Below are 23,156 nucleotides of genomic sequence, written 5' to 3' on the forward strand. Positions count from 1 at the left end.
GGGCACCCCATGAAGCTCCCTGGGCAGCCCCGAGTGGGGGGCGCTCTGGTCTGGGGTGCGGGGAGTGTGGAGCAGAGGAGGAGGGGGAGAAAGACAGAAAGCAGGGACTGGCCGCCCCTTCCGCCTCAGCTTCCCAATCTGCAGCTGGGTCAGCACTGGCCCCCAGTGGCCAGGCTTCCCGCTATCCCCGTTCTCAAAGGACAGTCTACAGAGTCTCAGACCCTTTAAGGACTGTGTGCCCCCCCACCCCCCACCTCCTTTCCCAGCCCCTGCCCCAGATCCCCTTAGACCCACAGGAAACCAGAACCCACACAGCTCAGGGACCCGGGGACGTGTTAGCTCAGGAGAGAGTGTGGGGTCCCTGGGGGGTTGTGTGGGGACCCTGGAGGATGAGAGAGCCCTGGGGTGGGGCTCCAGGAGTGTGTGAGAGCCCCCACAAACAAAGCAGGTGCTTGCCCGTCCCTGGCGCAGCGAGGGCTCAAGAAACAACTGCTGTCATCATTAGCTGTCACTGTCTTTCATTAAAGAAAACAGAAATCAGACACCAGGACTTGCTTTGCAGGGTAAGTGATGCTGCCACATACACGTCGGCCCTGGCCTGGCGGGGGGCGGGGGGTTCAGAGTGGCGTCCAAGGAGTCCAGCCCCGGGGCCTCCTCTGAGGTAGACGGGCCGCGCTCCCTCCTCCTGAAGGTCAGGCCATCAGGGACGGCCACACACTGACTCCTGCCCCTCTCCTCTGTCTTTCCAGTTCTGGGGTGCCTGCCGTGTGCTGGGGACCTCTCTGGGGTGTGCACCTCTAGCTGGATGCAGGGCCCTTCCCCTTGCGCTTTCCCAGGGGCAGGGGACTGGCTCCCTCCAGCCTCTCCTCGGCCCCTCCCCTCATCTTCCTCGTGGCTCTGCAGGTCCCGTGCTCCCCAGAAAAGCAGACAGGGTGACTTCTGCTATTGCCACAGGAACCAGACGTCCCACCTTCACAAAAGAGGAGAGGCGGCTGCGAAGGACTAGGCCGTGGCCATGGTGGGCAGGGCACCCCCGGAACAGTGTGGGACCCCATCCGGGCTGGACGCTCAAGGATGGTGGGAAGACAGGGACCCAAAGCACAAGTCCACAGAGACCATGTGAGAGCCGTCAGGAAGAAGAGACGCTAAGGAGGCCCTGGGGCAGGGGTGGAGGGGAGGCAGGGAGGCCAGAGCACAGAGAGAGCCCCAGAGCCGTACAGAGCCCGGGTTCCAGGGAAGGAGGAGCCGCAAGGGCAGGGGCTTGCCAGATAAAATACAGAAGACCCAGCTGAATCTGAATTTCAAACAATGATATGTCCCCAGACTGCATGGGAAGTCCTTGAACTAAAAAGTTATTCCTTATGAATGTGAAATTTGGTCTGAAGAAGGATGGGTGTCCCTGGTGGTCAGATGGTAAGGAATCCACCTGCAATGTGGGAGACCTGGGTCTGATCCCTGGGTCAGGAAGATCCCCTGGAGGAGGAAATAGGGACCCACGCCAGTATTCCTGGAGTGGAGAATGCCATGGACAGAGGAGTCTAGTGAGCTACAGTCCATGGGGTTGCAAAGAGTCAGACACGAGTGACTGACTATCTTCACTTTCACTGTGTATCTTCAGTTGATGAATCTGGCCGCCTGGCCAGCGGTGACCGCCTGGCTGAGGGCAGGCCCCCAGCCCACATCCCGCCCCTGATCGCGGGTCCTGGACCTAACTCTGGGGACAGAGGCCGGATTCCAGGTGTCTCTCAGCAGACCTGGTGGGCCAGCTGTGACTCCAGGTAGGTCCCCGTGCTCCCAGCCTCCTGCCCAGGCTCCGGGCCATGTGCAGACCCCCTCCCTGCCAGGCCCCCACAGAGGCCTCTCTGCTCCCCCTGAAGCTTTTAGGGCCAATGGATTGATTATTAATAGCACGGCTGCCGGTTACAGGAACTGCCGCCATGGGCGGGCGTTCACCTGCTTGAGGTCGGGGAGCCGGTTTCCTCCGCCTGGAGGCCGGGGGCCTCTCCGCAGGGACAAAGTGACCAGATTTACTGTGGCCACAAGAACTCATCAGGCACTTAGCAGCTTCCAGCCCCTGGTCTGAGGAGGCCTGGGGGGGGCAGTGCTCCCGGAATCGCCCCTTCCCAGGGGCGCTCCCTCTCGCACTGGGGGGATAGGATGGTGGGGGAGGAGAAGGGCAGGGCTTGGGGAGGATGGTACTGAGGGTGAGCTGTTCCCCCCACCGTCCTTGCTCAGCAAAGCTTGGTTCACCAGGCTCCGTGTCCACCTGGCCACCTCCGGCAGGACCCCTCCCAGACCCCTGTGTGCCCCTCCCGCCCTGCCCCTCCCCCCACCTCCCCCCGCCCCCGCAGAGAGTCCTGGAACAAGTCCCTTCCCCTCTCAGCCTCCAGCTTCTGGAGGATTCCATGAGAGCCCTCCAAGCCAGCCTGAGGGTGGTACCCAGCCCTCGTTAGCCTCCAGCAAGGGAACTGCGGTCAGCTCCAGAGCAAGGCCAGGGGGACAGGGGTTCAGAAACTGAGGTCCGTGCGAGGCGGGGGTCCCTGGGCGGCTGATATGGGAAAGCCCTGCCCCGCTGCCCAGGCACACTCATGAGCCACCCTCGAAATCAAGGCGGGGAGAGACTGGATGAGGAGCTGCTGGACCTCGATACTCAGAGAAGAACCAATGGGCCTTCAATTTCCATACAATAACTGTCTTATTCAATCTAGATTTAATGTGCTTTTGGAATACTTAATTTAAAGTGTTACTGCACCACCATCTGCTCCACTCTGCGGACGAACACAGGGAGCATATGACTCAGAGCCTCGTCAGGAACCAACGTGCAGGACTGATGTACAGCTGTCTCTCCTGGGGCGGCCTCTCCTTCCACCCAGGGCTGGAGGTGGCCCAGGCCCAGAGCCGCAGAGAGGCCTGGTGGGGGGGAGGGACGGAGGGATGGAGGGGTGTCACAGGCTGGGCCCTCGAGGCCTCAGGAGTATCCGCGCCCCATTGGGGCTGAGGTTCTGGGCCCATCTTTGGCTCAGACTCTGCCTCTGCTCTCGCAGCTGCTCTGGGACACCTCAGCAGGAAGCCTTTCCTGACCCCTGACCACTGCCCAAAGTGCCCACTGACCCTGCCTCCCTTCCTTCTTCCCCCTCCCTCCCTCCCACATGCCCAGGTGTCCCTGGTCCTCGTCATGGTGCCTGTAAGCCCTGGACTCAGAGCCCTGGGTTGGGTCTTTGCTTCTCCTTGGTGGCTTAGACCTCTCTGTAAGGGGACAAGACACTCACCTCCCCAGTGGTTGAGGGGCTTGAGAGGATGGGGGCCCCTTCCTCTCACAATCTGGGGGGCTAAGCTTCACAGGGACACATGGGCTGGGGTGAGGCTCTTCCCTCCCCTGCTGCCTTGCCTACCTCCCAGGTTTCCAGAAGCTTCCCTTGGTCTGGAAGGGAGTCGGGCAGACCCTTCAGGGACCAGAGCACGCCTCGGGCCCGATCTGGGCTGCAGCACACGCCTCCTTCAGCCCTTTCTTTTGACCTTGAAGCTCTGGCAGGGGCAGACCTCCCATCAGACAAGAGCTCAATTAGTTCAGAAGTGCATCTTGCCCCCACCGGGGTACCCACTTGGGAGGCAAAGTAACCTGCTGCACCCCCTGCTCACAGCACACAGCCTCCGGGGTTGTGGGACCCCTAGCCACACACAGGAGGTGTCCTGCCTGAGAACTGGGCCCCTCTGCGTCAAGCCGCTGTTCTGGGGTGCACTGGGTGGAGGGTGATGGCCCGGGCCGGCCTGACTCGGCTTCCCACTCAGCTCCAACACTCACTGGACATGAGGGTTTTGGGTTGTTTTTTTTTCACTGTGGTAAAATACATATAACATAAAATGTGCCATTCTGATCATTGTAAATTGAACAATTCAGTGGCATTAAGTACATTCCTCATGATATTGTGCAATTAACACCACTGTCTAGTTTCAAAACTAGTCCCCCCAGACTGAGACCCTTTACCCATCACTCTCATCCCTCCTTCCCTCCCCTGGCCCCTAGCAAACACCGACCTGCTTTGGCCTGTTCTGGAATTTCATATAAATGGAATTGACCAATATGGTGTCTGGCTTCCTTTGCTCAGCATCGTGTTTTCTTCAAGGTTCGTCCACGAGGCAGCCTGAGCCGGCCCTTCATTCTTCTTTAGGGTTGAATAGCACTTCCTCGTGCGGGTGGACTGAATCTTGGTGTCCTTCATCTGTTGATGGGCACGGGGTTGTTTCTGCTTTCGGTCACTGCGCACCTGCTGCAGAGAACATGGGTGTGCAATGTTGTTTAAACGTCTCTCTTCAAGTCTTTGGGGTGCAAGCCTCTGAGTGGATGGCGATTCTGCATTCAGTTTTTTGAGAAACTGCCAGGCTGTTTTTCAACGAGGCTGCACCACTTCAGTGACATGGCCATGAGATTTGAGCCAGGCCCTGGCAGCCTTCGGAGAAGGCAATGGCACCCTACTCCAGTACTCTTGCCTGGAAAATCCCATGGACGGAGGAGCCTGGCAGGCTGCAGTCCATGGGGTCGCTAAGAGTCGGACACAACTGAGCGACTTCACTTTCACTTTTCACTTTCATGCATTGGAGAAGGAAATGGCAACCCACTCCAGTGTTCTTGCCTGGAGAATCCCAGGGACGGGGGAGCCTGGTGGGCTGCCGTCTCTGGGGTAGCACAGAGTCGGACACGACTGAAGCGACTTAGCAGCAGCAGCAGCAGCTGGCAGCCTTCGACTTTCCCGTGCATTACATGGGAACCATCGCCTCTCTCTCTAGGGTGTGTGAGGAAGGGAGAGGAAGGGAGGTGTGTTCATCGCCTGGAAGGCCCTCCACACAAGGCCCTGATGCGGGGGCCACAGACCCTGTGCACCAGCAGCATGCAAGCCTCTCCTTGAACCTGCCAGCCTGGTGCCCCCAGTGGACGCTGTGGCCCCCTTGGCCAATGAAACCATGAACATCAGAGCTCCTTTAGGGGGTGACGGCAATGCCTCAGTCACTGCATTTGGTGTATAGAGTAGATGCTCTAGAAACACTGACTTGAGGGGTGATCTCTGATTTCCATGACACCCCAGCAAGGTAGAAACTATTATCTCTATTTTACAAAATCTCACCCAGGTGACTTCAAAAGTCCCCCAGCCAGAGGACAGAGCTGGGACTCTGTCACAGGCCCACCTGACTCTTGAGTGCAGGGCTGAAGTGTTCCAGTCTGCAGGTGGCTCACTGCATGCGGGTGTCCAGTCAGGAGGATGGAAGGGGTAAATCTCCAGTCCCCATTCTGTCCCCTCGACGGGCACCTTGAGTTCAGCACGGAGGTGCTGCGAGTTCTAGTGGAGGACTGGACAGGTCCTGGGGCACCATCCCGCTCCAGTCCTACCCGGGGGGCTCCCACACTGGTGACATGCACAGCTTGTTTCTGATGCAGGAGTAGGTGGCGACCAGACCCAGGCCTGCCTCCCTGGTCAGGGCCCCCAGAGCGGTCCAGACACGTGGTAGTCCAGCCTCTGCAGGAGGAATCCAGGGGAGAAGGCAGCAGAGAGCAGCCTCTCAGAGGGAGGGAAGCAAGGGCGCAGGCTTGCTCCACCCACCTCGCCCCTTCCGGTCCGTCCGCCCCGCCCACCACGGTTTGCCCCGCCCCGTCCCCGCCCACACCAGGCCTTCCCGTCCCGCCCACAGCGGGTCTGCCCCGCCCCCGCCCGCGCGGAGCAAGCTGGCATTTCCTCGGAAAGTGGCCTGTTTTGCGGAGGTGGACGGCAGCCTGGTCCTCACGGTAATTGACTGCTCTCTAATCAAATTGATTTCCATTCCAAGGCAGCCTGCGGCCCCTCCGTTCCAGGAACAGTATTTTGAGCACAGATGTATAATCAAACGGCAGAAGCAGAGGGCACCCCGGGCCTCGCTGCCAATCGAATAAAAGCTAAATGGCCCGAGCTTTTAGGCCTAATCACTTCTGTGTTCCCGCTTGGGGTGGGTCTGCCGCAAAGCCGGCTGGATCACGCGCCCGGCTTATCTGAATTTCAGCACCACCGCTTGAGCGGGTTGGAGTGATCCGCTTTTTCTCGCAGGCGGGCCGCCTTGCAGAGGCCCGGTCCTCCCTCTGCGCTGCCAGCTGCCGGGCACTTGCTTCCACACCGCTGGCCAGCTTCCCCGCCGCTTCTCTGTCTCAGAGGCGCCTCTCTAGGCCCTACACCAGGGTAGATGTGGAGCAATCTGGGGAAGGAGGCCAGGGGGGTGAGAGCTCCCTGCAGGAGCCCTGGATGGGGCAGGTGGGGGTCCTGATGCCCAGTGACTGCCCAGGGCCTGACATGGACCCCCAGCACAGAGCTCTGCTCACCTCTGCAGTCCCGGTACCCCTGCAGCCAGTCTGAGCCCAGAGGGAGCCTTATCAGCAATGCCCCAGGGTGTGTGGGGGGGTCTGGCTTCACCTTCCACCTCCTGCCTCCCACCCGTCCTCTTCCTCACCTTGTGCCTTCAAGGGTCTGATTTCACCCCCACTTGGGTGGCAAGCCCGTCCAAGGCCCAGAGCCCCTCCCCCACACAAGATTAGAGTCTGCTTTGGCCTGGGGGTGCCCCTCCCGCCCAGCTCCCCACACCATGCTCCTCAGCAGGGATGGGTGCTCTTGAGTTAGGGACCTCCTGGAACTGATGGGGCCCTGGGGGCAGGATGCCGGGGGTCTTGGGCTCCTGTCCTTCCCTGCCCCGCCAGAGGGAGGCTCAGGGTCCACGGTTCTGTAACGGAGGCTGTGTTGCCTCCAAACACCCCTGCCCACCACACTTCCTCCATCCTGACCCTTGGCCGAGGGAGGCCCCAGGCGCCTTCCCCAGGGCTTCAGCTCCAATTCCAGACGGCTGAGGACCCCCTTTGTGGTGGGGGTGAGGTTCGGGCCATGCATGCCTCTGACTGATTGGAGAGGTGGATGGATGGATAGGGGGCACCTGGTGGTGGGAATAGCCGGACCACCCTTTGTGAGTCCTGGCTGAGCCCATCCGAACTTCGAGCCCAGGGACACTCCCTCTACTCCGCCAGGGGCGCTGCCCCAGTGGCAGGGGCAGGGAGGCCGGCGCCAGACAGGCGCCTGGTTCATACCCTGCCAGCTGTGCCCAGGTGACTTCCTAAACTTCTCTGCGCCTCGGTTTTCCCATCTGAAAAATGGGGCTGTAGTTGGATCGCCTCCCAGGACCATGGTGGGACTCCTGTGAGGCCCTGGGTGGACACTGTCTGGCAGAGGTCAGCTGGGGTTAGTGAGGCATGCTGGACAGACAGCTCAGGAAGGCGACCCAGACCGCAGGTCCTTGGGGGTCAAGAGCCCCACCCCTGCACTGTCCCCAGGGAGGCTGCCCAGGAACTCCCGCCCAGAGGCCAACTTGAGCACCTGCCACTGAGGTGACCTCCTCCCCCCACCCCAAGAGCCGCCTCCCAGCTGGGCACATGACCTTTGCCCCTGCCCCTGCTCCGGAGAAGGGCGGCCAGGGGTCTGAGTGGGGTGAGGGCCACAGAGCCAGATGCCCCTAGTTGAGGGGCGAGCAGGGCTTCCAGCAGGCGTGGCCTGTTTGGGGCGCTGGTGCGCGGCACCCCAGAACTTCCTGGGTCAGGAGAGCTGCCTCCTGGCGCCCCAGCTGCCCTTCTTGTGGGGCCCAATGTAGTCTGGACACTGCCCGCCCTCAGGAAGCCAGAGGGGCAGACGTGGCTCCTCCCCAGGGCTGCTCTGTCCTTACCTGATGGAACCAGGACAGAGCTACACACCTAGGGGCTCCCCTCATGGAGCGGGGGGATGAGGCCCAGGGCAGGCAGGCTCTGCCCCAGGCCCTCGTCAAGGCCTCCCTCTCAACCTCCCCACTCCTGACACCACCCTCCCCTCCCCCAGAATCAGCCAGCTTTTCCTGGAAATCGGGGCCTCTCCGCCCTCCCTGAGAGGCAATGTGCCATCCGCCTCCCAGCTCCCAGTCTGTCTGGGGCTGTTAGTCAGTTAGGGTCCCGGGAGGCTGGGCAGCTCCTCTGCTGGGCGAGGCCTGCGTCCTGAGGGCGGGGTGGGAGTCCCGGGCCAGCGCCCATGGCCACTCCCCCGCCCTGCCCTCACTCCCCTCGGTGCGCCCCAATCTCAAACTTGCAGGGGGGCCCCGCCTTTGCAAGGGGCCCTGGGGCTGGCGGGGCGGGGACCTCCGATCAAGAAGAGCCTACCCACCCTGGCCCACCCAGAACAGCTTCCTTCAGCCTCCGCTATCGCTGAGCCCCTCCCCCAGGCCGAGCCGGGAAGGACGGACAGACCAGGGCGGCCTGGGCCTGGCCTTGTGGGGCCACCTGGAGTGAAGGTCATCCCCACCCCAACCCCAGACTCCTCAGGCCCCCTCCCAGCCCCAGCTCTGAGGCTGGCTACAGACACCCCAGGGAAGCCCCGGGGAGAGGGTCCTGTGGTCTGACGCCCACCCCCATCACAGCAGGAGTCCTGTCTGCGCCGTGTCCCCAGACCCGCCTTCCGCGTGTCCCCCAGCCCCATGTGCCCGACCTGTGTGGCACAAAAGATCTCGGAGCTGGGTGCCCCCCTGGGTAGCCCGGGAGGGGGCAGTGTCCCCTCTGCCCTGCCCGACCTCCCTTCCAGGCCTGGGCCCTAACCCTCTACCATCTGCCCGCCCCGTTCTCCTTCCCTTGACAGGCGAATACCCCCAGCGGCCCCTTGACCGCCATCTGCGTCCACTTCCCAGTGGACCCTCCTGGCCAGATGGAATGGACCCAACACAGAACCACAACTGACCACCCAGGCCTCCTCTGCCACAGCAGACAGGCCTGGACACCCTCCCGCACCACTGGGATGCCTTGAGGGAGCGGTGATGGTCTTTCAGGGCCAGGAAGGACACACCCACAGTGTCCACCCGGATCCGGAGCGGGCCGGTCACCCCTGTGTGGCAGCGTGATCCAGGGCGCCCCTCCCCCACGGCTTAGCCCCCCACCCCCACCCCCACCCCCGGGCTCCGACCCTTTGTTCCAGAGGACAAAGGGCTCCTGGCTGAGCTCTGGGTCCTGCTGACGTCGCACCCACTTCCAGGACAGGACAAAGGGGTGGGATGCAAAGGTTCTGATGCCTCAGCCAGTTTCTGTGGAGGCTGCAAGGGCAGGGAGGCCGGTTGAAGGACAGAGGCTGGGGAGGACAGAGCCCGGCCGGTAGATGCTGGATCTCATCCTGCGGGGAACCCAGAGGCTCACCCGGGGTGGGGGCTGGGCTGGGCGGCTCAAACCAGAACGTGGCAGGACTCCTGGGTTCAGAGCAGAGCCCTTCCTCACAGTACCGCCCCCAGCCCCGGCCTCAGCTGTCCCTGCTACCGGGGGCATGGGGCTGCCTGAGTGGGGGCCTTCGAGGGGTACAGTCTGTGGCCCAGAAATCAGGTGTCTCCGTCAGCCCAGGTGGGTGACCTGGAATTTGCCGATCCCGCAGTTTTGAGGTCCTGGGCAGGAGGGGCAAGGACTTGTGGCGGCCAAGCTGATGGGTGAGCAGAGCTGAAAACCAGATCCCACAGAAGTGCTCACCCCCCAGGGCTGGGTGCGGGGTGGGGCAGGCAAGCCGGGCTCCTCCTGGGCCTGTCTCTGACCAGGCTCCCGGGCATTGATGAGAGGACTGCGGGGTAGCCCCTCCGAGAGGCCCATCTGGAAACCACGTCCACCCACGTTAGCCCTTGTGCCTGCTCCGCCCTGGCCATGGCTCCAGGGGACCCTGCCCCCTTTGGGGAATGTCACTCCAAGCAGACTTACAGACCCCTGCCTTCTCCAGACCCCTCCTCTCCGTACCTACCCACCCCGTGTTGGGCGGCAGTTTCAAGATAAACAGATGAGTAAATAAATCCATCCATGGCAGGGTTTCCCAGGTGGCTCAGTGGTAAAGAATCTGCCTGCAATGCAAGAGAAGCAGGTTTAATCAGTGGAGACGATCCCCTGGAGAAGGAAATGGCAACTCACTCCAGTATTCTTGCCTAGGGAAATCCTGTGGGCAGAGGAGCCTGGAGGGTTACAGTCCATGAGGTTGAAAAGAGTTGGACATGACTGAGTGGCTAAACAACAGCAGCTTGGGCAGAACAATTGCTACAAAGCCTGAGAAAGGGGAGAGGCCAGGGGTGCCTTTAGAAAGCCAACCGTGGCCCCTCTGGACAAGACCCTCCAAGGACAGAGGAAGTGAGGAGCCCACCACCTAGATGTCTGAGCATGAGTCGCACGTGAGAACCTGAGAACTGATTGAAGTCCGTGGGACAAACAGATGCACAACCTTACCCGCTGGAGCCCAAAAAGGTCCTTGTCGGTATAGCAGTGGAGTGAAGGGTGGACAGAGCTGCCACGCCTGAATCTGCGAACCAGCCCTGGGGAAACTGGAGGGATGGCTCCAGAGATGCTCAGGGGATGGAGCCTGGGGCTCTCGGACCAGCGACCCGCTCCGCCCACTTGTAATTCCCACTTCGTCCAGCTGGGGGCGGACCTGGCCCAGGAGCAGAGGAGGGGAAGGGCCGGGTGGGAGGCAGCTGCACGCCTGGGGGGGCAGGCAGGTGAGCCAGGCGCCCCAGTTTGCAGACAATGAAAGGGAGAGCCCCCTCAATTCACCAGGAGCTCAGGCGCCCCCCCCCCCCCCCCCGCCCCAGGCACGGGACCGCCCCCCACCGACATCCTGCCCACCAGCCCCCTTCCCTTCTAAGACACTGGGGGCAGGGAGAAGGGGACCAGGTGTGGACAATGGGCAGCGAGCCTGGGGATGGCCCCTTCTCCCACCCAGGGCTCCCGGGTCCTGAGGGTGCCCCTCCTGGGACGGCTGATTGCCCTGCCTCCAACAAACCCATGCCCTCCCTGGCTTCTCCCAACCCCACAGAGGAGCCAAGTGCAGGCAACTTGGGTTTGAACTGACTTTATTATTCTGTAAATGTGAATTTTACAAAGCGCTTTACAATGAACGATCACATCCTTTTGTTTGTAACGGATTTCCACTTCCTGGATCGGCTCTGAGCACACTGCAAGCCCTCTGGGTCCTGGTCGCTGGCGGACGTTGTCGTGTCCTCTGAGTTATGATAGGGTGTCAGCCGTGGCGAAAAAGCAACAGTCTGAATTCTGCCAAGTAGCAGCACGAAAGAGAGGGAGGCGCAGGAGGAACAAACAGAGGTTTCCTCCTTCTTTAAAAAAAAAAATAAAAACAAGAAGAAAAAAAAAAAGCCAGTCTCTTCTGAGGCTGAAATGGAACTCAGTGTTACTGTGAAACAGGCCTCCTATACAGCACAGGACAATTTATTTATTGATTTTTAACAGTCGTGAGTTACAGTACTACTTAACCCCTCCACGGACTCTTTAACAACAACCGTCTCCTTTGCAAAAGTCTCTTTCTTTTCCCCAAACAGTCCGTCCAAAGGATGAATGGTCTATTTGCACCCAATGCCATTCAAATGTTCAAGTCAAAAATATTTATACGGTTTATATTTAGTTTTTATTATTTTTTGTCTGCTAAAAATAGTATTGCAAGTTTTGGCTTCTTTTGACATAAAAATGACAACCATGTGCAAAACGCTAACGAAGAAGCGCTGATCAGAATCCAAGCGGGGTGTCCAATCTGAATGCTTTAGACAGATGCTGCATCAGATTCCTTCTCGTTTTTCTCAAAGAAACAGAACAAAACAAACGAACAAAAACCAAAAACCCTTGCCAGGTTAGAAACACCTTGTACCGAGCCCCCCCACCCCCACCCCTGCCCCCCACCACGGTCTCTGGCCGCTGGCGGGCGACACGCCTGGAGCTGGCTGGCTGACACAATGACAGACGTCTGCAGCAGCAACATTCAGAAACAGTAGTTAAAGCTCAAGACGGCTCTGAGCTCTCAGTTCTGTGTTTAGGATTTACTGCTGGCAGAGAGGCAGGCAGAGGTTTTCTCTGAGTTTTCAGGTGGTTAATGGGCCATAGGCCTTTTTCGACTTGCAGCAGAGTGTTTCCATAAAGATAACCCGGTGGAGGGGAATCTAAGCCGTCCACGGCTGGGGGTGGCACGCACCCAACCCACGCTGGGAGGTTCCGGCCATCACATGGGGACAGAGTCAGGGCCGGAACCGAGCAGGCCGCTCCCAGGCTGAGCCCCTGCTTTCCTCCTTCCTCCCAGCAGAAAGGCCGCCGAGGAATGAGTTTTCATGGAGGAGAAACACGCCCGGCTCCTGGGGCCCCAGCACCCGGACAGCGGTTTTGGGGCCGCAGGCCGCACGCCCAGAGGCCTCTCCCCTTGCCTCTGGTCCACATTCAAGGGCAGGGTAAGACGATCGCATCAAGTGCAAGGCTAAGCAACCACAGAGAACTCTGGGTGAGACCAGACAGTGCAGAAAGCAAGACAGGTTTCAAGTACCGAGGCCGCCGGCCGGCCGGCCGGGCGGACAGGCAGCCCCACCGAGCTCACAGTATCTGTCACATCACGGTCCCTTCTCCTGGACCTCTGCACTCGTCCCAGCTGCCTCCCGGGGCCCAGCCCGGCCACCGGGGAGGGCAGGGGTGGGGGGCGGCCACGGAGCCCGGGCGGGCTGCCCGCCACGGCCGCTGGGACTGGCCCAGTCCTTCTCTCTCCGAAAGGCGCTGATAGACTTAGCTCTATGTAGACTCTATGTAGTATATGCGTATTGCTAATAGTCAAGCTTAGGGATAAAGGTGCGGTTATCTCATAAATACTGAGTGGCTTGTCTCTCGGTCTACAGGGGTCGGGTGTGAAGGGTCACGCTCACGGGACAGGAATTAGTCGTCTTGTAAACAGAGGAGGGAAGGGTCTGGTTCTCCTAATTGGTTTTCCTTGGGAAAAATGATCAAAAGATGCTAAGGCACTCTGGAAGGCCCCCCCTGAGCCCAGGCCCGCCGCCGCCGCCCGCCCCGCGGAACATTCCGGACGCGGCGGGGGGAGCACCCCGGCAGATACAATCATCAGCCACGCCCGTCTGCAAACGCTCCGCCCCACGTCCACCGCGGGACACATTAGTGCAAAACGCTCGGCCTGGCCCGTCCGGAGCGCAGGAAGAGTTCAGCAGCCATTCACATTAGATTCTTATTAAAGTTTCACCTGCAGCTCTAGCCTTCCTTACCCAGAACAACAAAACAGACGGCGACTATGACAATTAAAGAACAGAGGTCATGGGACATTGTGCTGGCCTGAGCAGCAGTCAGGCCTTCTCTGGGAGGCCGGCGCCCCTCCCGGTCCTGACCTCGGGGCCGGGGGCCGGGGGATGGCCACAGGGCCCACATTGGAGTGGGGGTCAAGAGGAGAGAGCAAAGCCCTTCTGTCCACAGCCAGGGCGGGCAGCCGGCCCCCGAGGGTCCCCAGGAGCTAGTTGGATAAAAGTGCAAACATGGGGTGTCGGCCGACGATGGGGGCTCCGGTAGGGTGGTGGAGTCCGCCTCACCCGCCCCCACCCCACCCCCACCTAGGGGCTGTGGCCTCCTCCCAACTCCAGGAGGACTTGGTCCTGGTCCCTGGTGGGCTGTGGGCTGTGCCAGCTCGCCTCCCCCGCCGCCCCTCCCCAGGCCTGAGACGGAAGAGGCCTACCTCTGGGCCACGTGGTTGGCCTGAAGCCCCAGCAGGAAGGAGCCGCAGCCCCTGGGGCAGAGACAGGCAGGCGAAGGGGCTGAGGTCAGCTCCCATGTGCCCACCCCGGGTCCTCCTAGCCCAGCCCGTGGCCATCAGACCTCTGCAGAGAGCAGGCCACATGTCTGGCCTGGCTGGAAGAAGCACCCCTCGCTCCCCCAACACCAAGGTCTCCTCCAAGGGCCGTCCACGAGGGAGCGCGGCAGTCAGCAGGACAAGGAGCCTGGGGTTGGGGGGGGGGCAGTGCCGAAGCCCCTCTCCCATGATGCCCCCCTCCCAGCTGGGACATGCAAGAGGCTGGGGGTGGCTCAGCTTTGTGGGCTGGCGGGGGTGGGGGGGGTGGGTCACACCTGCCTGGCAGGGGTGGGGGGAAAGGGAAGGCAGAGTGCAGGGAGTAGGGCTGGGGTGGGGGGCCTCTGGCCATGCCTGGGGGCCACCTGGGACTAGGTGGGGGGCGGCCCCTTGGTGTCTGGATGGGAGCACTTGGGACAGCCTGTGCCCCTTCCCTCAAACAGCAATGAAACTTCACAGTGAGCTTTCCAGCCTCAAACCAACAAAGCCCTTGGCCCCCAACCCCCGTCAACACCCTCTGCCCCGAAGCATTCCAGAACCTCTGCGCCTGCAAACCGCCTCCGCTCAGGCCTGTGCCCAGTGCCCACCTACCCATAGCCTCGGAGGTCCGTGCACCCTGGGCCTCTGAGCACATGTGGGGAGCCCAGCGCCCACCTGGCCCCCAGTTACCTTCCTCCTCACCCTGGCTGCCCTTCCACAGGGGTGAGTGGGGCCCAGCCTGGGGTCTGGGACACATACCCCCCCAGAGCCGAGGTGGGTCAGGGCAGGGACACCCCAGCCTCTCTTAATTTTTTTTTGTTCTTTTGTGTCTGAAAGTTTCCAAACCAAATATGAAATAGATCTGAATTAAGACAAAAACGAATAAACAAGCAAACATAAACCCAACGTGGCTGAGGGCTGCGAGGGCTGCACCACGGGCAGTGGCCCCACCCCACGGGGCAGCGGGCGGCCAGGCAGGAACCAGGGGGTGCTGGGCGGCCCGGGCCCTGGGTCCCAGGTGGACTGAGGGTCCGTGGAGCCGCGGGGGTCAGGCCCTGGGGCGCGGGGCAGGAGAGCAGACACAGCCAAGATCACTTCCTCTCACACACATGGACTAGCACGGCCCACCGCGGAGCCGTCACCACCGCCCTTGCACACACACACACACGCATGCTCTGCACACACACATCCACACCCCACACGCACGGTGGACCTGGCAGGCCTGCTCCCCCAGTCTCAGGAAGAAGGTAAAACGGGGATTTGGCCCCTGGGGGCCTAGCCCTGGCCCGTAGCCCCAGAGGGGTGGGGGGGGTCCCCGTCCCCAGGCGTGAGGACCGAGGACCCCAAAGCGCGTGTTCCCACCCCACAGGCCCCCGGCCTCATCCCGGGCAGGGGGAGGGAGTGGGGGGTGGGAGGCCGGCAGAGCCAGGCACCGGGGCCTGGGGGCCTCTCACCCCCTCCCCACGCGGGGGAGGAGGAGCTACAACTTGGAGACTAACCTCTCGAATATCAAAAAGGAGCCCCTGGGACCTTTCTCGCAACTAGGTCGCCAGTGGCCTAATCGGTTTACAGTATAACGAATGCATTTGTTTCCTTCATAAATTTTAAATACAAGCAGAATAAAAATCACATTTTTTTCAGGCAACAGTAGCAGTTCAGTAGGTAAGTGGCTTGATCACATTTGTCTGTATTAGTAACGCATGCAAGCAGCTTCCGTACCCGCCTGGGCGCCGGTCCGCCTGGGGCTCCTCCCTACAAGGGCCCCGCGTACGGGCCTTCCGGTCTCCTCCCCGGGGCCGGCGTGGCGGGCCGGCTGCTGCTGGCGCTGCCCTGCTCGAAGGGCTGCGGGGGGCTCTGGCCGTCGGCGGGCAGCGGCTCGGGCGCGGCCACCTCCTGGATGACCGAGCCGGCCCCGTCGGCCTCCTCGCCGGCCTCGAAGGCGGGGTTGGCGGAGGCGGCCAGGTCGACGTTCACGGCGTCAGTTCTCAGGGCCACGATGGCGGCGGCCTCGCCCCGCCGCTCGGCGTAGATGCGCTGCTCGAACACCTGCGCGGCGGCCGGCGGGAACTCGGGGTCCAGGGGCGCGCCGGCCGCCGAGGAGCCCATGACCGTGCGGTACATCTCCACGCCCTCGGGCAGCATGGACTTGATCTTGGGCAGCCAGCGCTTGCGCACGCGGCGGGCGTTGGTACACATGTCCGCGGCGATGACGTTCATCTCGCTCTCCTTGAAGCTGGGGGCGAAGTTCTGACAGTACACTGCAAGGACAGGGCGGCGGGGCAGGGTGAGCGGCCACCCACCCGCAGGAATCCCAGGACCCCACCCTCCGCCTCCCCAGGGGCCTTGGGGCGGGGCGTGCTCTGGGCTGGAGCAGCCACTCTGGGGCCAGTGGAGGGGGGGAGGCCACGTGGCCACTCAGGCCTCTCCTGGGGCAGTTTGAAGACCAGCTGTCAGTCACCCTTCTCCCTGCTGGAGGCCCCGTCCCACTCCTCTGGGGGTGGGTCTCTCTGGGCCCTAGATGGACTGAAGGGCTGGCAAGGGGTGATGAGGGTACTGGCTCATGCCTGCTCTCAGCCCAGCGCGCGGCAGCGGCATCGTGTTTGACAATAATGACCCACCCTCTCCTCCTTTCTGTTCCAGAAGCCAGGAGACCCAGCTCTCCACAAACAGCAGGGAACTCAGAGGCGGGTCCCCCAGAGTGAGCCCCCCGCCACTGTGAGCCCTGCTTCCAGGCGGGCCAGCCCCACCCCGCCTGCCTCCTCTCAGAGCCCTGCCAGCACCGCACGCTCTGGGATGCAATTACCTGCTGCAAAGGCCCCTCTTTGCTCTAAACAGAATTAGCCTCATGGGAGAGATTCTTTTAAGCAAGAAAACTAAGACAGTGTTTCAGGAAGACGAGATCAGCTGGTCTGGCCCAGGCCGGGCACGGGTGGCTTCTTCCTTGTCCCAGGGCAGGGGTGGCTGGGTGGGTGGGGGGTTTCGGGGATGGGGGGCGGCGGCAGTCTGCCACCAAGATGGACCCGGTTCCGCCCCCACACACCCAGGAGCGGGAGGCAGAAGCAGGCCGAGCAGATGGCAAAGGCTCAAAATAACCCCCAAATGTAAATAAGGGGTTTTGTTCAAAAAGGAAAATTAGATCTATTTCACATATTAAAATAGTTTCGCAGCTGAATTCATCACGCTTGGAAACCTACCAAGAACGTTCACACCTCGAGCCCGGGCTCCCGCGAGCTGTTCTTTTCTCCCCGTCGACCCCAAGACCGGCTCCCTCTGGGAGAAGCCGCCTTTCCCAGGCTGAGATCCAGGGGTCTGGTGCCTCCTGGAGATGCCCCCCACCCCCTCTAGTGACCCCCCAGCCCTCCTCTTACGTTTCACAGCGTTCAGGACGCGGCTGTCCAGCGGCTTGCGGCTCGGGTCGCTGGTGGACGAACGGATGCCTGTGCCACAGCTGTTGGCCAGCGTGTTCCTGGTGGAGGGGCGGGCAGGGGAGGCAGCGTGAGGCGGCGGCAGGAGGGGATGCCACCCACCTGCGCACGCGCCCCACCCACGGTCTGCTGCTTATCTTCCCAGGGGGTCGGGGTGAGGGGCAGGCCCCCCACTCCCCATGACATGCAGCCAGCATGCTTCTTCACTTGGGGGGTGAAGCCCTCCCCAGGCCCCGGGCTGACACAGGCGTGGAGCTGGGAAGGTGCAGGCCCTACACACACAGCCTCGCCTAGAGGGAACGAGGCTTCTGCGCCCGCCTGCCCGCAGGGACCTACCTGTCGAAGAAGGTGGCGAGGAGGCGGCGCAGGAGCACCTTGTGCTTCACGCCCGCACACAGGTGGCAGTTCATCAGCTGCCCACGCGTGATGTAGACACCAGAGCCTGCGGCCGTCAGACACAGAGAGACAGAGAGGCCCTCAGGCCCAGACCCAGGGCTGCAGGGCCCAGGACGGGCGGACTGCAGGTGAGGGGGAGGCAGGGGGCAGGCGGGGCCTTCCTGACACTGACAGCACCCCTACTCCAGGCCCGGGGACCCCAGGGTGCCCCAGGCCATCCTTGCTCCCTCGGGGTCCTGTCTCCAGGAGGAGGCCGCCTTGGTCACTCGCTTCCATGGGGCGGTCCCCAAACTGCCTTCCGGCCCTCGGGGGAACTGCCCTGGGTGTGGGTTTGGGTAAACCCCTGTCTTGCATCTCAGCTGCTCCCCGATCAAAGAGCTGCGGGCAGGGGTGGGAGGTGGAGTCATGGAGCTCAGGGACGGGCTCCCCGGCCCAGCACTGACCCTCCCTCCAGCCCAGCGCAAAGGCAGGACTACGCACCCTGCAGTGCTGTTCGCCCCAGGGAGCCCGGTCAGACTGGGCCCACCCAGGGCTCAGCCAACGAAGGGCAGGGATGACCGCAGGCTCAGGCTGCTGGAGCCCCGGTTCACCCCAGATGGTTCACCCCGGATGCTGCCCATGGAGAAAGGAGCTTAGGCCAGAGGCAGTGTCCCCAGCTGGGAGCCATGGGTGTGAAGAACGCAGAAGGGCAGGGAAGCGCTGGGCACAGGCGCAGGGAGCCTCCAGGGCCTCTTTGGGCCTTTGTCTACGATAGAGTATGTACTGAAGCATCTTAGTGAAAAGCAGGAACAAGGCAGCCCTCCCTTCTGCGGGGGCAGAGCAGAAGGTGGGAGGACACCCTGGGAAGACGTGACTCGCCAGCTCGGGGGTGGGGGGCCTTCCCTGGCTTCACGCTTTGTCCCCACCACGAGCCAGGTCTCCAGGGACACCCGTAGCCATGGGGCCAAGAAGCACGTGGCTGATGCTGGATGCAGACCTCCATCGGATGCCCCGGCCAAGACACACTGAGTGTCCCCAAGGGCCTCATCCCGCAAGGTCTGCAGAGCCTCAAACCCAGCAGCGAGACGGGTCACCCTGAGCCACATGGGCCGGACAGCCGCCTCGCAGCGGGGAGATCTGCAAAGGGGGACCAGCAGGAGGCTTGGGGCTGGGGCGGGACCCAGCCAGGGAAGGTGGCCGGCCCACACCCCTCCCCAGCCCAAACAGGCCTCCCTGGAGACCATGCCCACCCACCCCCAGGGCTCCAAGGAACGTGCCCACTCTCAGAGTCCATCCCAGTCCAATGCGGACAGTCCTGGAACTCAGGAGCTGGGCCCTTGCTGGAACGGTAACAGCCGGCATGGGGGCAGGGCGAGCGGGGTATGGCCAGGGGCACCCTCACCCCACCCAGGCCCGTCCAGACCAGCTAACACCGCCTGGCGACTCTCCTGTCGGCTAAGAAGGCCAGGTGGCCCGCTGAGGCGTGGTTTGAGCAGCGAGGATGTCTCGGGCAGAAAAACCCCACGAAGCTGCCCAGGAGCGGCAGGCGGGGTGCTGGACAGGAGTGGGGGCCCAGTGGCCCATGAATTCTCATCTCACTGCTGGACAGCCTTAAATATCTGCAAGGAGGGACGTCCCTGGCCGTCCACTGGTTAGGACTCTGCGCTCTCACTGCCAGGCCATGGTCAGGAAACTAAGATCCCACAAGACTTGTGGCTTGGCCGAGGGGGTGGGGGGGTTGGAATCCACAAGGAGCCGTGAGGCCCAATGAATTCCAACACTGAGAAGATAAATGTTTCCAACAGGCACCAGCCCTAATGGGCTTTGGATCCCACTGCGTTGTCTGTTTTTATAGAAAAAGCGGGTCCATCTAGGAGCCGCTGTGTGGAAGCTGGCGACACTGGCCCTTGAACGTGGCCTCTGGACACTCGGGGGAGCTGGGGGGGGTCGGGGGCGGGGGGGGGGCCGGCAAACTCTACAGGACTTGGTTTTAGCCACGACCTAAATTAAAACACAGTCGTGATTGCGGCCCCTGCCAATCAGAAGCCCGACCAGCCCAGGGGATTCAATTAAAATGCTAAATTAATTCAATTGAATAACTCCTCTTCGTGACACATTCTTCTAAAAGGAAATTAAGAGGAAATTTAAGATGTTCTTTTTTTTCGTTTGTTTGACTGGTGATGAGTAACGCTGTTCACAGCTCCGAAGGAAAAACCAAAGGGGAGGGCCTCTGCAGACAGCAGACGCGGTGGGGCGGGGCCTCACCTGCCACCAGCTCCAGCTTCTCGCCAGGGTCCCCCTCGGAGTAGAGCTTGGGGTGGCAGCGGTACCCGATCTGGCTGATGAGGCTGGCGGGCAGGGCCACCAGGTCACGGCGGATCAGGACGCAGGAGCGGCTCTCCAGCGGCACCGGCTCCGGCTTCTCTTGCACTGTGGACACAGGACCGCCCGGTCAGGGGCGTCCCGGCCAAGCCCTGGGGCCACAGACGGGGAGAACGGCCCTCCTCCACCCAGGCCAGCGTGAGGGCTGCTCTGTGCCCGCCCTCCCTGTCCACCAGCTGCTGCCCCTGCAGAACCCGAGAGAGTAGATAGGGCAGGTGGGGGGATGTCCAGTCCGGTCCAGGAGGCTCCCGGGGCGGGGCAGTGTCCACCAGGCCTCGGAGGACAGCCCGGTAGAGGCGGAGCAGCCGCCTCTGCTGGGGGAGCAAAGGCTCGGGAAGGGGACAGACCTCGTCTTGTCAGCCCCCCACCCAGCCGCTCCTCACAGCAGCCCCTTGCCACACAGCCCCTCTGCCAGTGGGCGCTGCGCCCTCTGCTCCTGGCCAAGAGTGGCTCCATCAATACCATCCAGCAGTGAAGCCGGGGGCGTGGCAGAGCCAGGCAGGGCAGACGCCATGTCTCCACGGCCAGCTCCAAGCCTCTGAGCCTTCAGGGAATGTTCCTGACAGATCACCACTCGGGGAGCACTCAGGGACCCCCAGGCGTGCCAGAACTGCAGCTCTGATGGGGTGGCAGGCGTGGGGGAGGCCCCCTGACGCTCCCCTGACCGAACCCCACCCTGAGCTCAAGCACACCCCGCCCCCATGCCAGGCCAGCCTCCCAACCACCCCCTACTCTCCCACCCCCTGCAGGGTCTCTTGAGGCCTGGTTGGGGTTTCCTCTAGTGCTCGGGATGGAGGGGTGGGTCCTTTGGGCACTTGGTGGGCACCCAGCACACCCCTGTGCCTCACCAGGTGTTGGGAGGCTGAAGGGGAAGCCGAGGGCCTGCCCCCTGCCCACAGGAGTGCCCAGCCAGCAGCCAAGGCAGGGTGAGGGCAGAGGCCGCATGGAGGACTCCACCATGGACAGGACCTCCACTTGCCAGGCTCCATCCCCCAGCACCCTTCAAGCAGGCCCCTGGTTCTTGCCCCTGCCTGTCCCCCTCTCCCCCATGTCCCCCCTCTCCCCAATGCCCCTGCCCTGTTTTCCTGCCTGGCACCAATTCCCCCCAGCACTGTGTGCCCAGGCCTCTCAGCAGGATCAGCAAGAGGCCCGCACCCAGCAAGCCTCCACGCAGACCTGCAGACTGGCACCTTCACCCTGGTTCACGCTCACACTCGGCCATCAGTCTGCCCTCTTCACCCTGCTGCTGCGGCCAGAAGGCAGGGCCAGGGCCTGCCTCGTCTGTGTCCCCAGCACACGGGCACACCTGGTCATTCCTGGGAGGGCCACTGCCCCGGCAACTGTGTGGGTGAGAACCCCAGCTGCTCTGGGGCGGGCCACCACACGTCTGGCAGAGCAGCACGGCCTGCAGGGGAGCCCAGGGCCCGACCCCTCCCTTACCCACCCGGCACCCAGGCAACGTCTACAGCTTGGACAGGGCCCCAGGCTGCTCCGATGGACACCGGGTGGGTCTTCCCTGCTGAGAGCAGTGGCTCTTGTCAGCAGCCTTGATGAGCCCTGGGCAGGGCAGGAGGGCACAGCTCATCAGACCCACCAGAACTTGGACAGCCGGAGGGTGGGGGTCAAGGACGCTAGGGGCTGGACGGTCTCCTCCGGGCAGGGGCTCAGGGGCGGAGTCTGTTGGGGAGGTGCCATGACCACTCCCAGAGGGTCAGAGGCAGCCCCTTGGGCTGGCCAGTGCCCCCTGCCCTCTGTACTGTGACACCCCGTTGGGCTCACAGGGCAATTCAGCAGGGACACCTGAGCCTGGGGAGGGAGGAGACCAGGTGGGGCTGGGAGAAGGACCTGGAAGCCACACGGGGGCTGCTGTAAAGGGGCTTTGGGAGGGGTGGTGTCAAGGAAGGGTTGCAGCCCCAGAGCTGGAGCAGGTGAGCGTGCATTAGCCCCAGGTTATCTCTGCACCAATCTCTCGTGGGGGAAGGTCAGGGCGACCCAGGCCCTAGGGAACCAGCATTTTGTAAACCACAGGGCGAGTCCCACGGGGTAAGGTAGGGTGGTCAGTCCCATCCCTGAGGATGGGTTGGGGACCCACCTTCTGCTCTTGCTGCCTCACCCAGGGTCCGGGATCACTCACGCTGGAGTCACCCTCAATTCCCAGCAGGGTCCCCCAGGGCCCCCTCTACCCTGTCCCCACAGAGCTCAGCCCTTCCTGGGGAGGCGCCTGCCAACATGCACAGGGTGAGCATGGTACCCGGTGCCTTTGGCCCGGAAGGGGCCAACTCTAGGGCAAAGGAGGGAGCCTCCCGGGAGCTCAGATCAGGGCAGAAGCCAGAGGGTGGCCGCTCTGGGGGTCGGGCAGCATCTCCCACCTGGCATGTTCGGGGAATGCTGGGCGGGGCGGGTTGGGGGGTGTGTGGGGCAGAATGGCAGAGAGCCGTCAGAATCTTCCAAACCCGGAATTACCCAGGGGCTTGGGGAGCGCAGGAAAAACAACCCGGATGATATTTTAAAACATAATTACCCAGCCCGCCACCCCCCCACCCCAGCCCGCTGTGATTACGCTCACAGACTTGGAGCAGAGCGCCAACGCTGGCGCCGTGGCATTTACATAAAGAGCGCTCGCCAGCAGAAATAATCCCATGCACAACCCTCGGCCTCGGTGTTTCTCCAAACAGCAGAAGTTGTTTGTGCTCCGCACGCTCCCCCCCTACCCCAGCCCGGCTCCCCGAGAGCCAGAGGCTGTCAGATCCAGAACAACCAAAAGAGCCTCTTCTATTTCTGCTCCGGCACGTGCCGGATACTGCGCCAGCTAAAAATACCCCCCTGAGCGGCGGCGCATCTGGAAAGGTGCTCCGATTGCTCCGCACACCCCCGGCCCTAAACTACCCTCTGCTGGGTCGGAGCTGAGCCTCTAGCAGCCTCCGTTCTGGGAGGGGTTGTCGAGTCACAGAGAGGCTCCAGGAACCCAGGAGAGCCTGTGCACCCGAGCTCAGTGACGGGGCCCCTCAAGCACCCCTGGTGGCCTTGGGCAGGTCACCAGGCCTTTGACAGTGCCTGATGACAAGGGCACTGGGAGATGCCTCATTGGGCTGTGTGCAGGGGTCACACCCAGCGCCCCCCGCACTGGGGTGGGGGAACCTGCCGGCCTCCTGCTACCCCAAGACCCGGGCAGCCGCCTGCAGTGTCAGCGGCCCCGTTTCCACCCCTTTATGATGCTGGTTTCTAGGGTCATGGGCTCCAAATAGTTAGCCCTGTGAAATCTGGTGGGAAGCACGTGAAAGCCATTAGCCACTTGCATGGGGAGGTGAGCGTCTGCCCTGCATGAGGGCCGGTGAGTCATGGTCATAAG

The 23,156-nt window shown here is 62.3% G+C and overlaps 1 protein-coding gene and 1 long non-coding RNA gene across 7 annotated transcripts in view; one reads left to right on the forward strand and one right to left on the reverse strand.

The window, feature by feature from the left end:
* The first annotated feature begins 379 nt into the window (after nucleotides 1–379).
* On the forward strand, nucleotides 380–4,072 carry LOC139185878 (uncharacterized). Its single transcript, XR_011569489.1, has 3 exons — nucleotides 380–1,119; nucleotides 1,619–1,778; nucleotides 2,709–4,072. It is a non-coding gene; the product is annotated as an uncharacterized lncRNA (long non-coding RNA).
* A 6,795-nt stretch (nucleotides 4,073–10,867) lies between these two features.
* Nucleotides 10,868–23,156, reverse strand: part of NACC2 (NACC family member 2) — an 83,740-nt gene continuing 71,451 nt past the window's right edge. For all 6 annotated transcript variants that reach the window (XM_070799554.1, XM_070799556.1, XM_019971095.2 and 3 more), the window contains 4 exons: nucleotides 19,691–19,855; nucleotides 17,387–17,492; nucleotides 16,994–17,091; nucleotides 10,868–15,883 (listed from right to left, as the gene is read on the reverse strand). In XM_070799554.1, coding sequence (XP_070655655.1) covers nucleotides 15,378–15,883; nucleotides 16,994–17,091; nucleotides 17,387–17,492; nucleotides 19,691–19,855 — 875 coding nt within the window. In that variant the 3' untranslated portion in view covers nucleotides 10,868–15,377. The remainder of the gene's footprint in view (nucleotides 15,884–16,993; nucleotides 17,092–17,386; nucleotides 17,493–19,690; nucleotides 19,856–23,156) is intronic.

The sequence above is a fragment of the Bos indicus genome, chromosome 11 (assembly GCF_029378745.1).
Source record: "Bos indicus isolate NIAB-ARS_2022 breed Sahiwal x Tharparkar chromosome 11, NIAB-ARS_B.indTharparkar_mat_pri_1.0, whole genome shotgun sequence".
In the NCBI taxonomy this organism is placed as follows: domain Eukaryota; kingdom Metazoa; phylum Chordata; class Mammalia; order Artiodactyla; family Bovidae; genus Bos; species Bos indicus.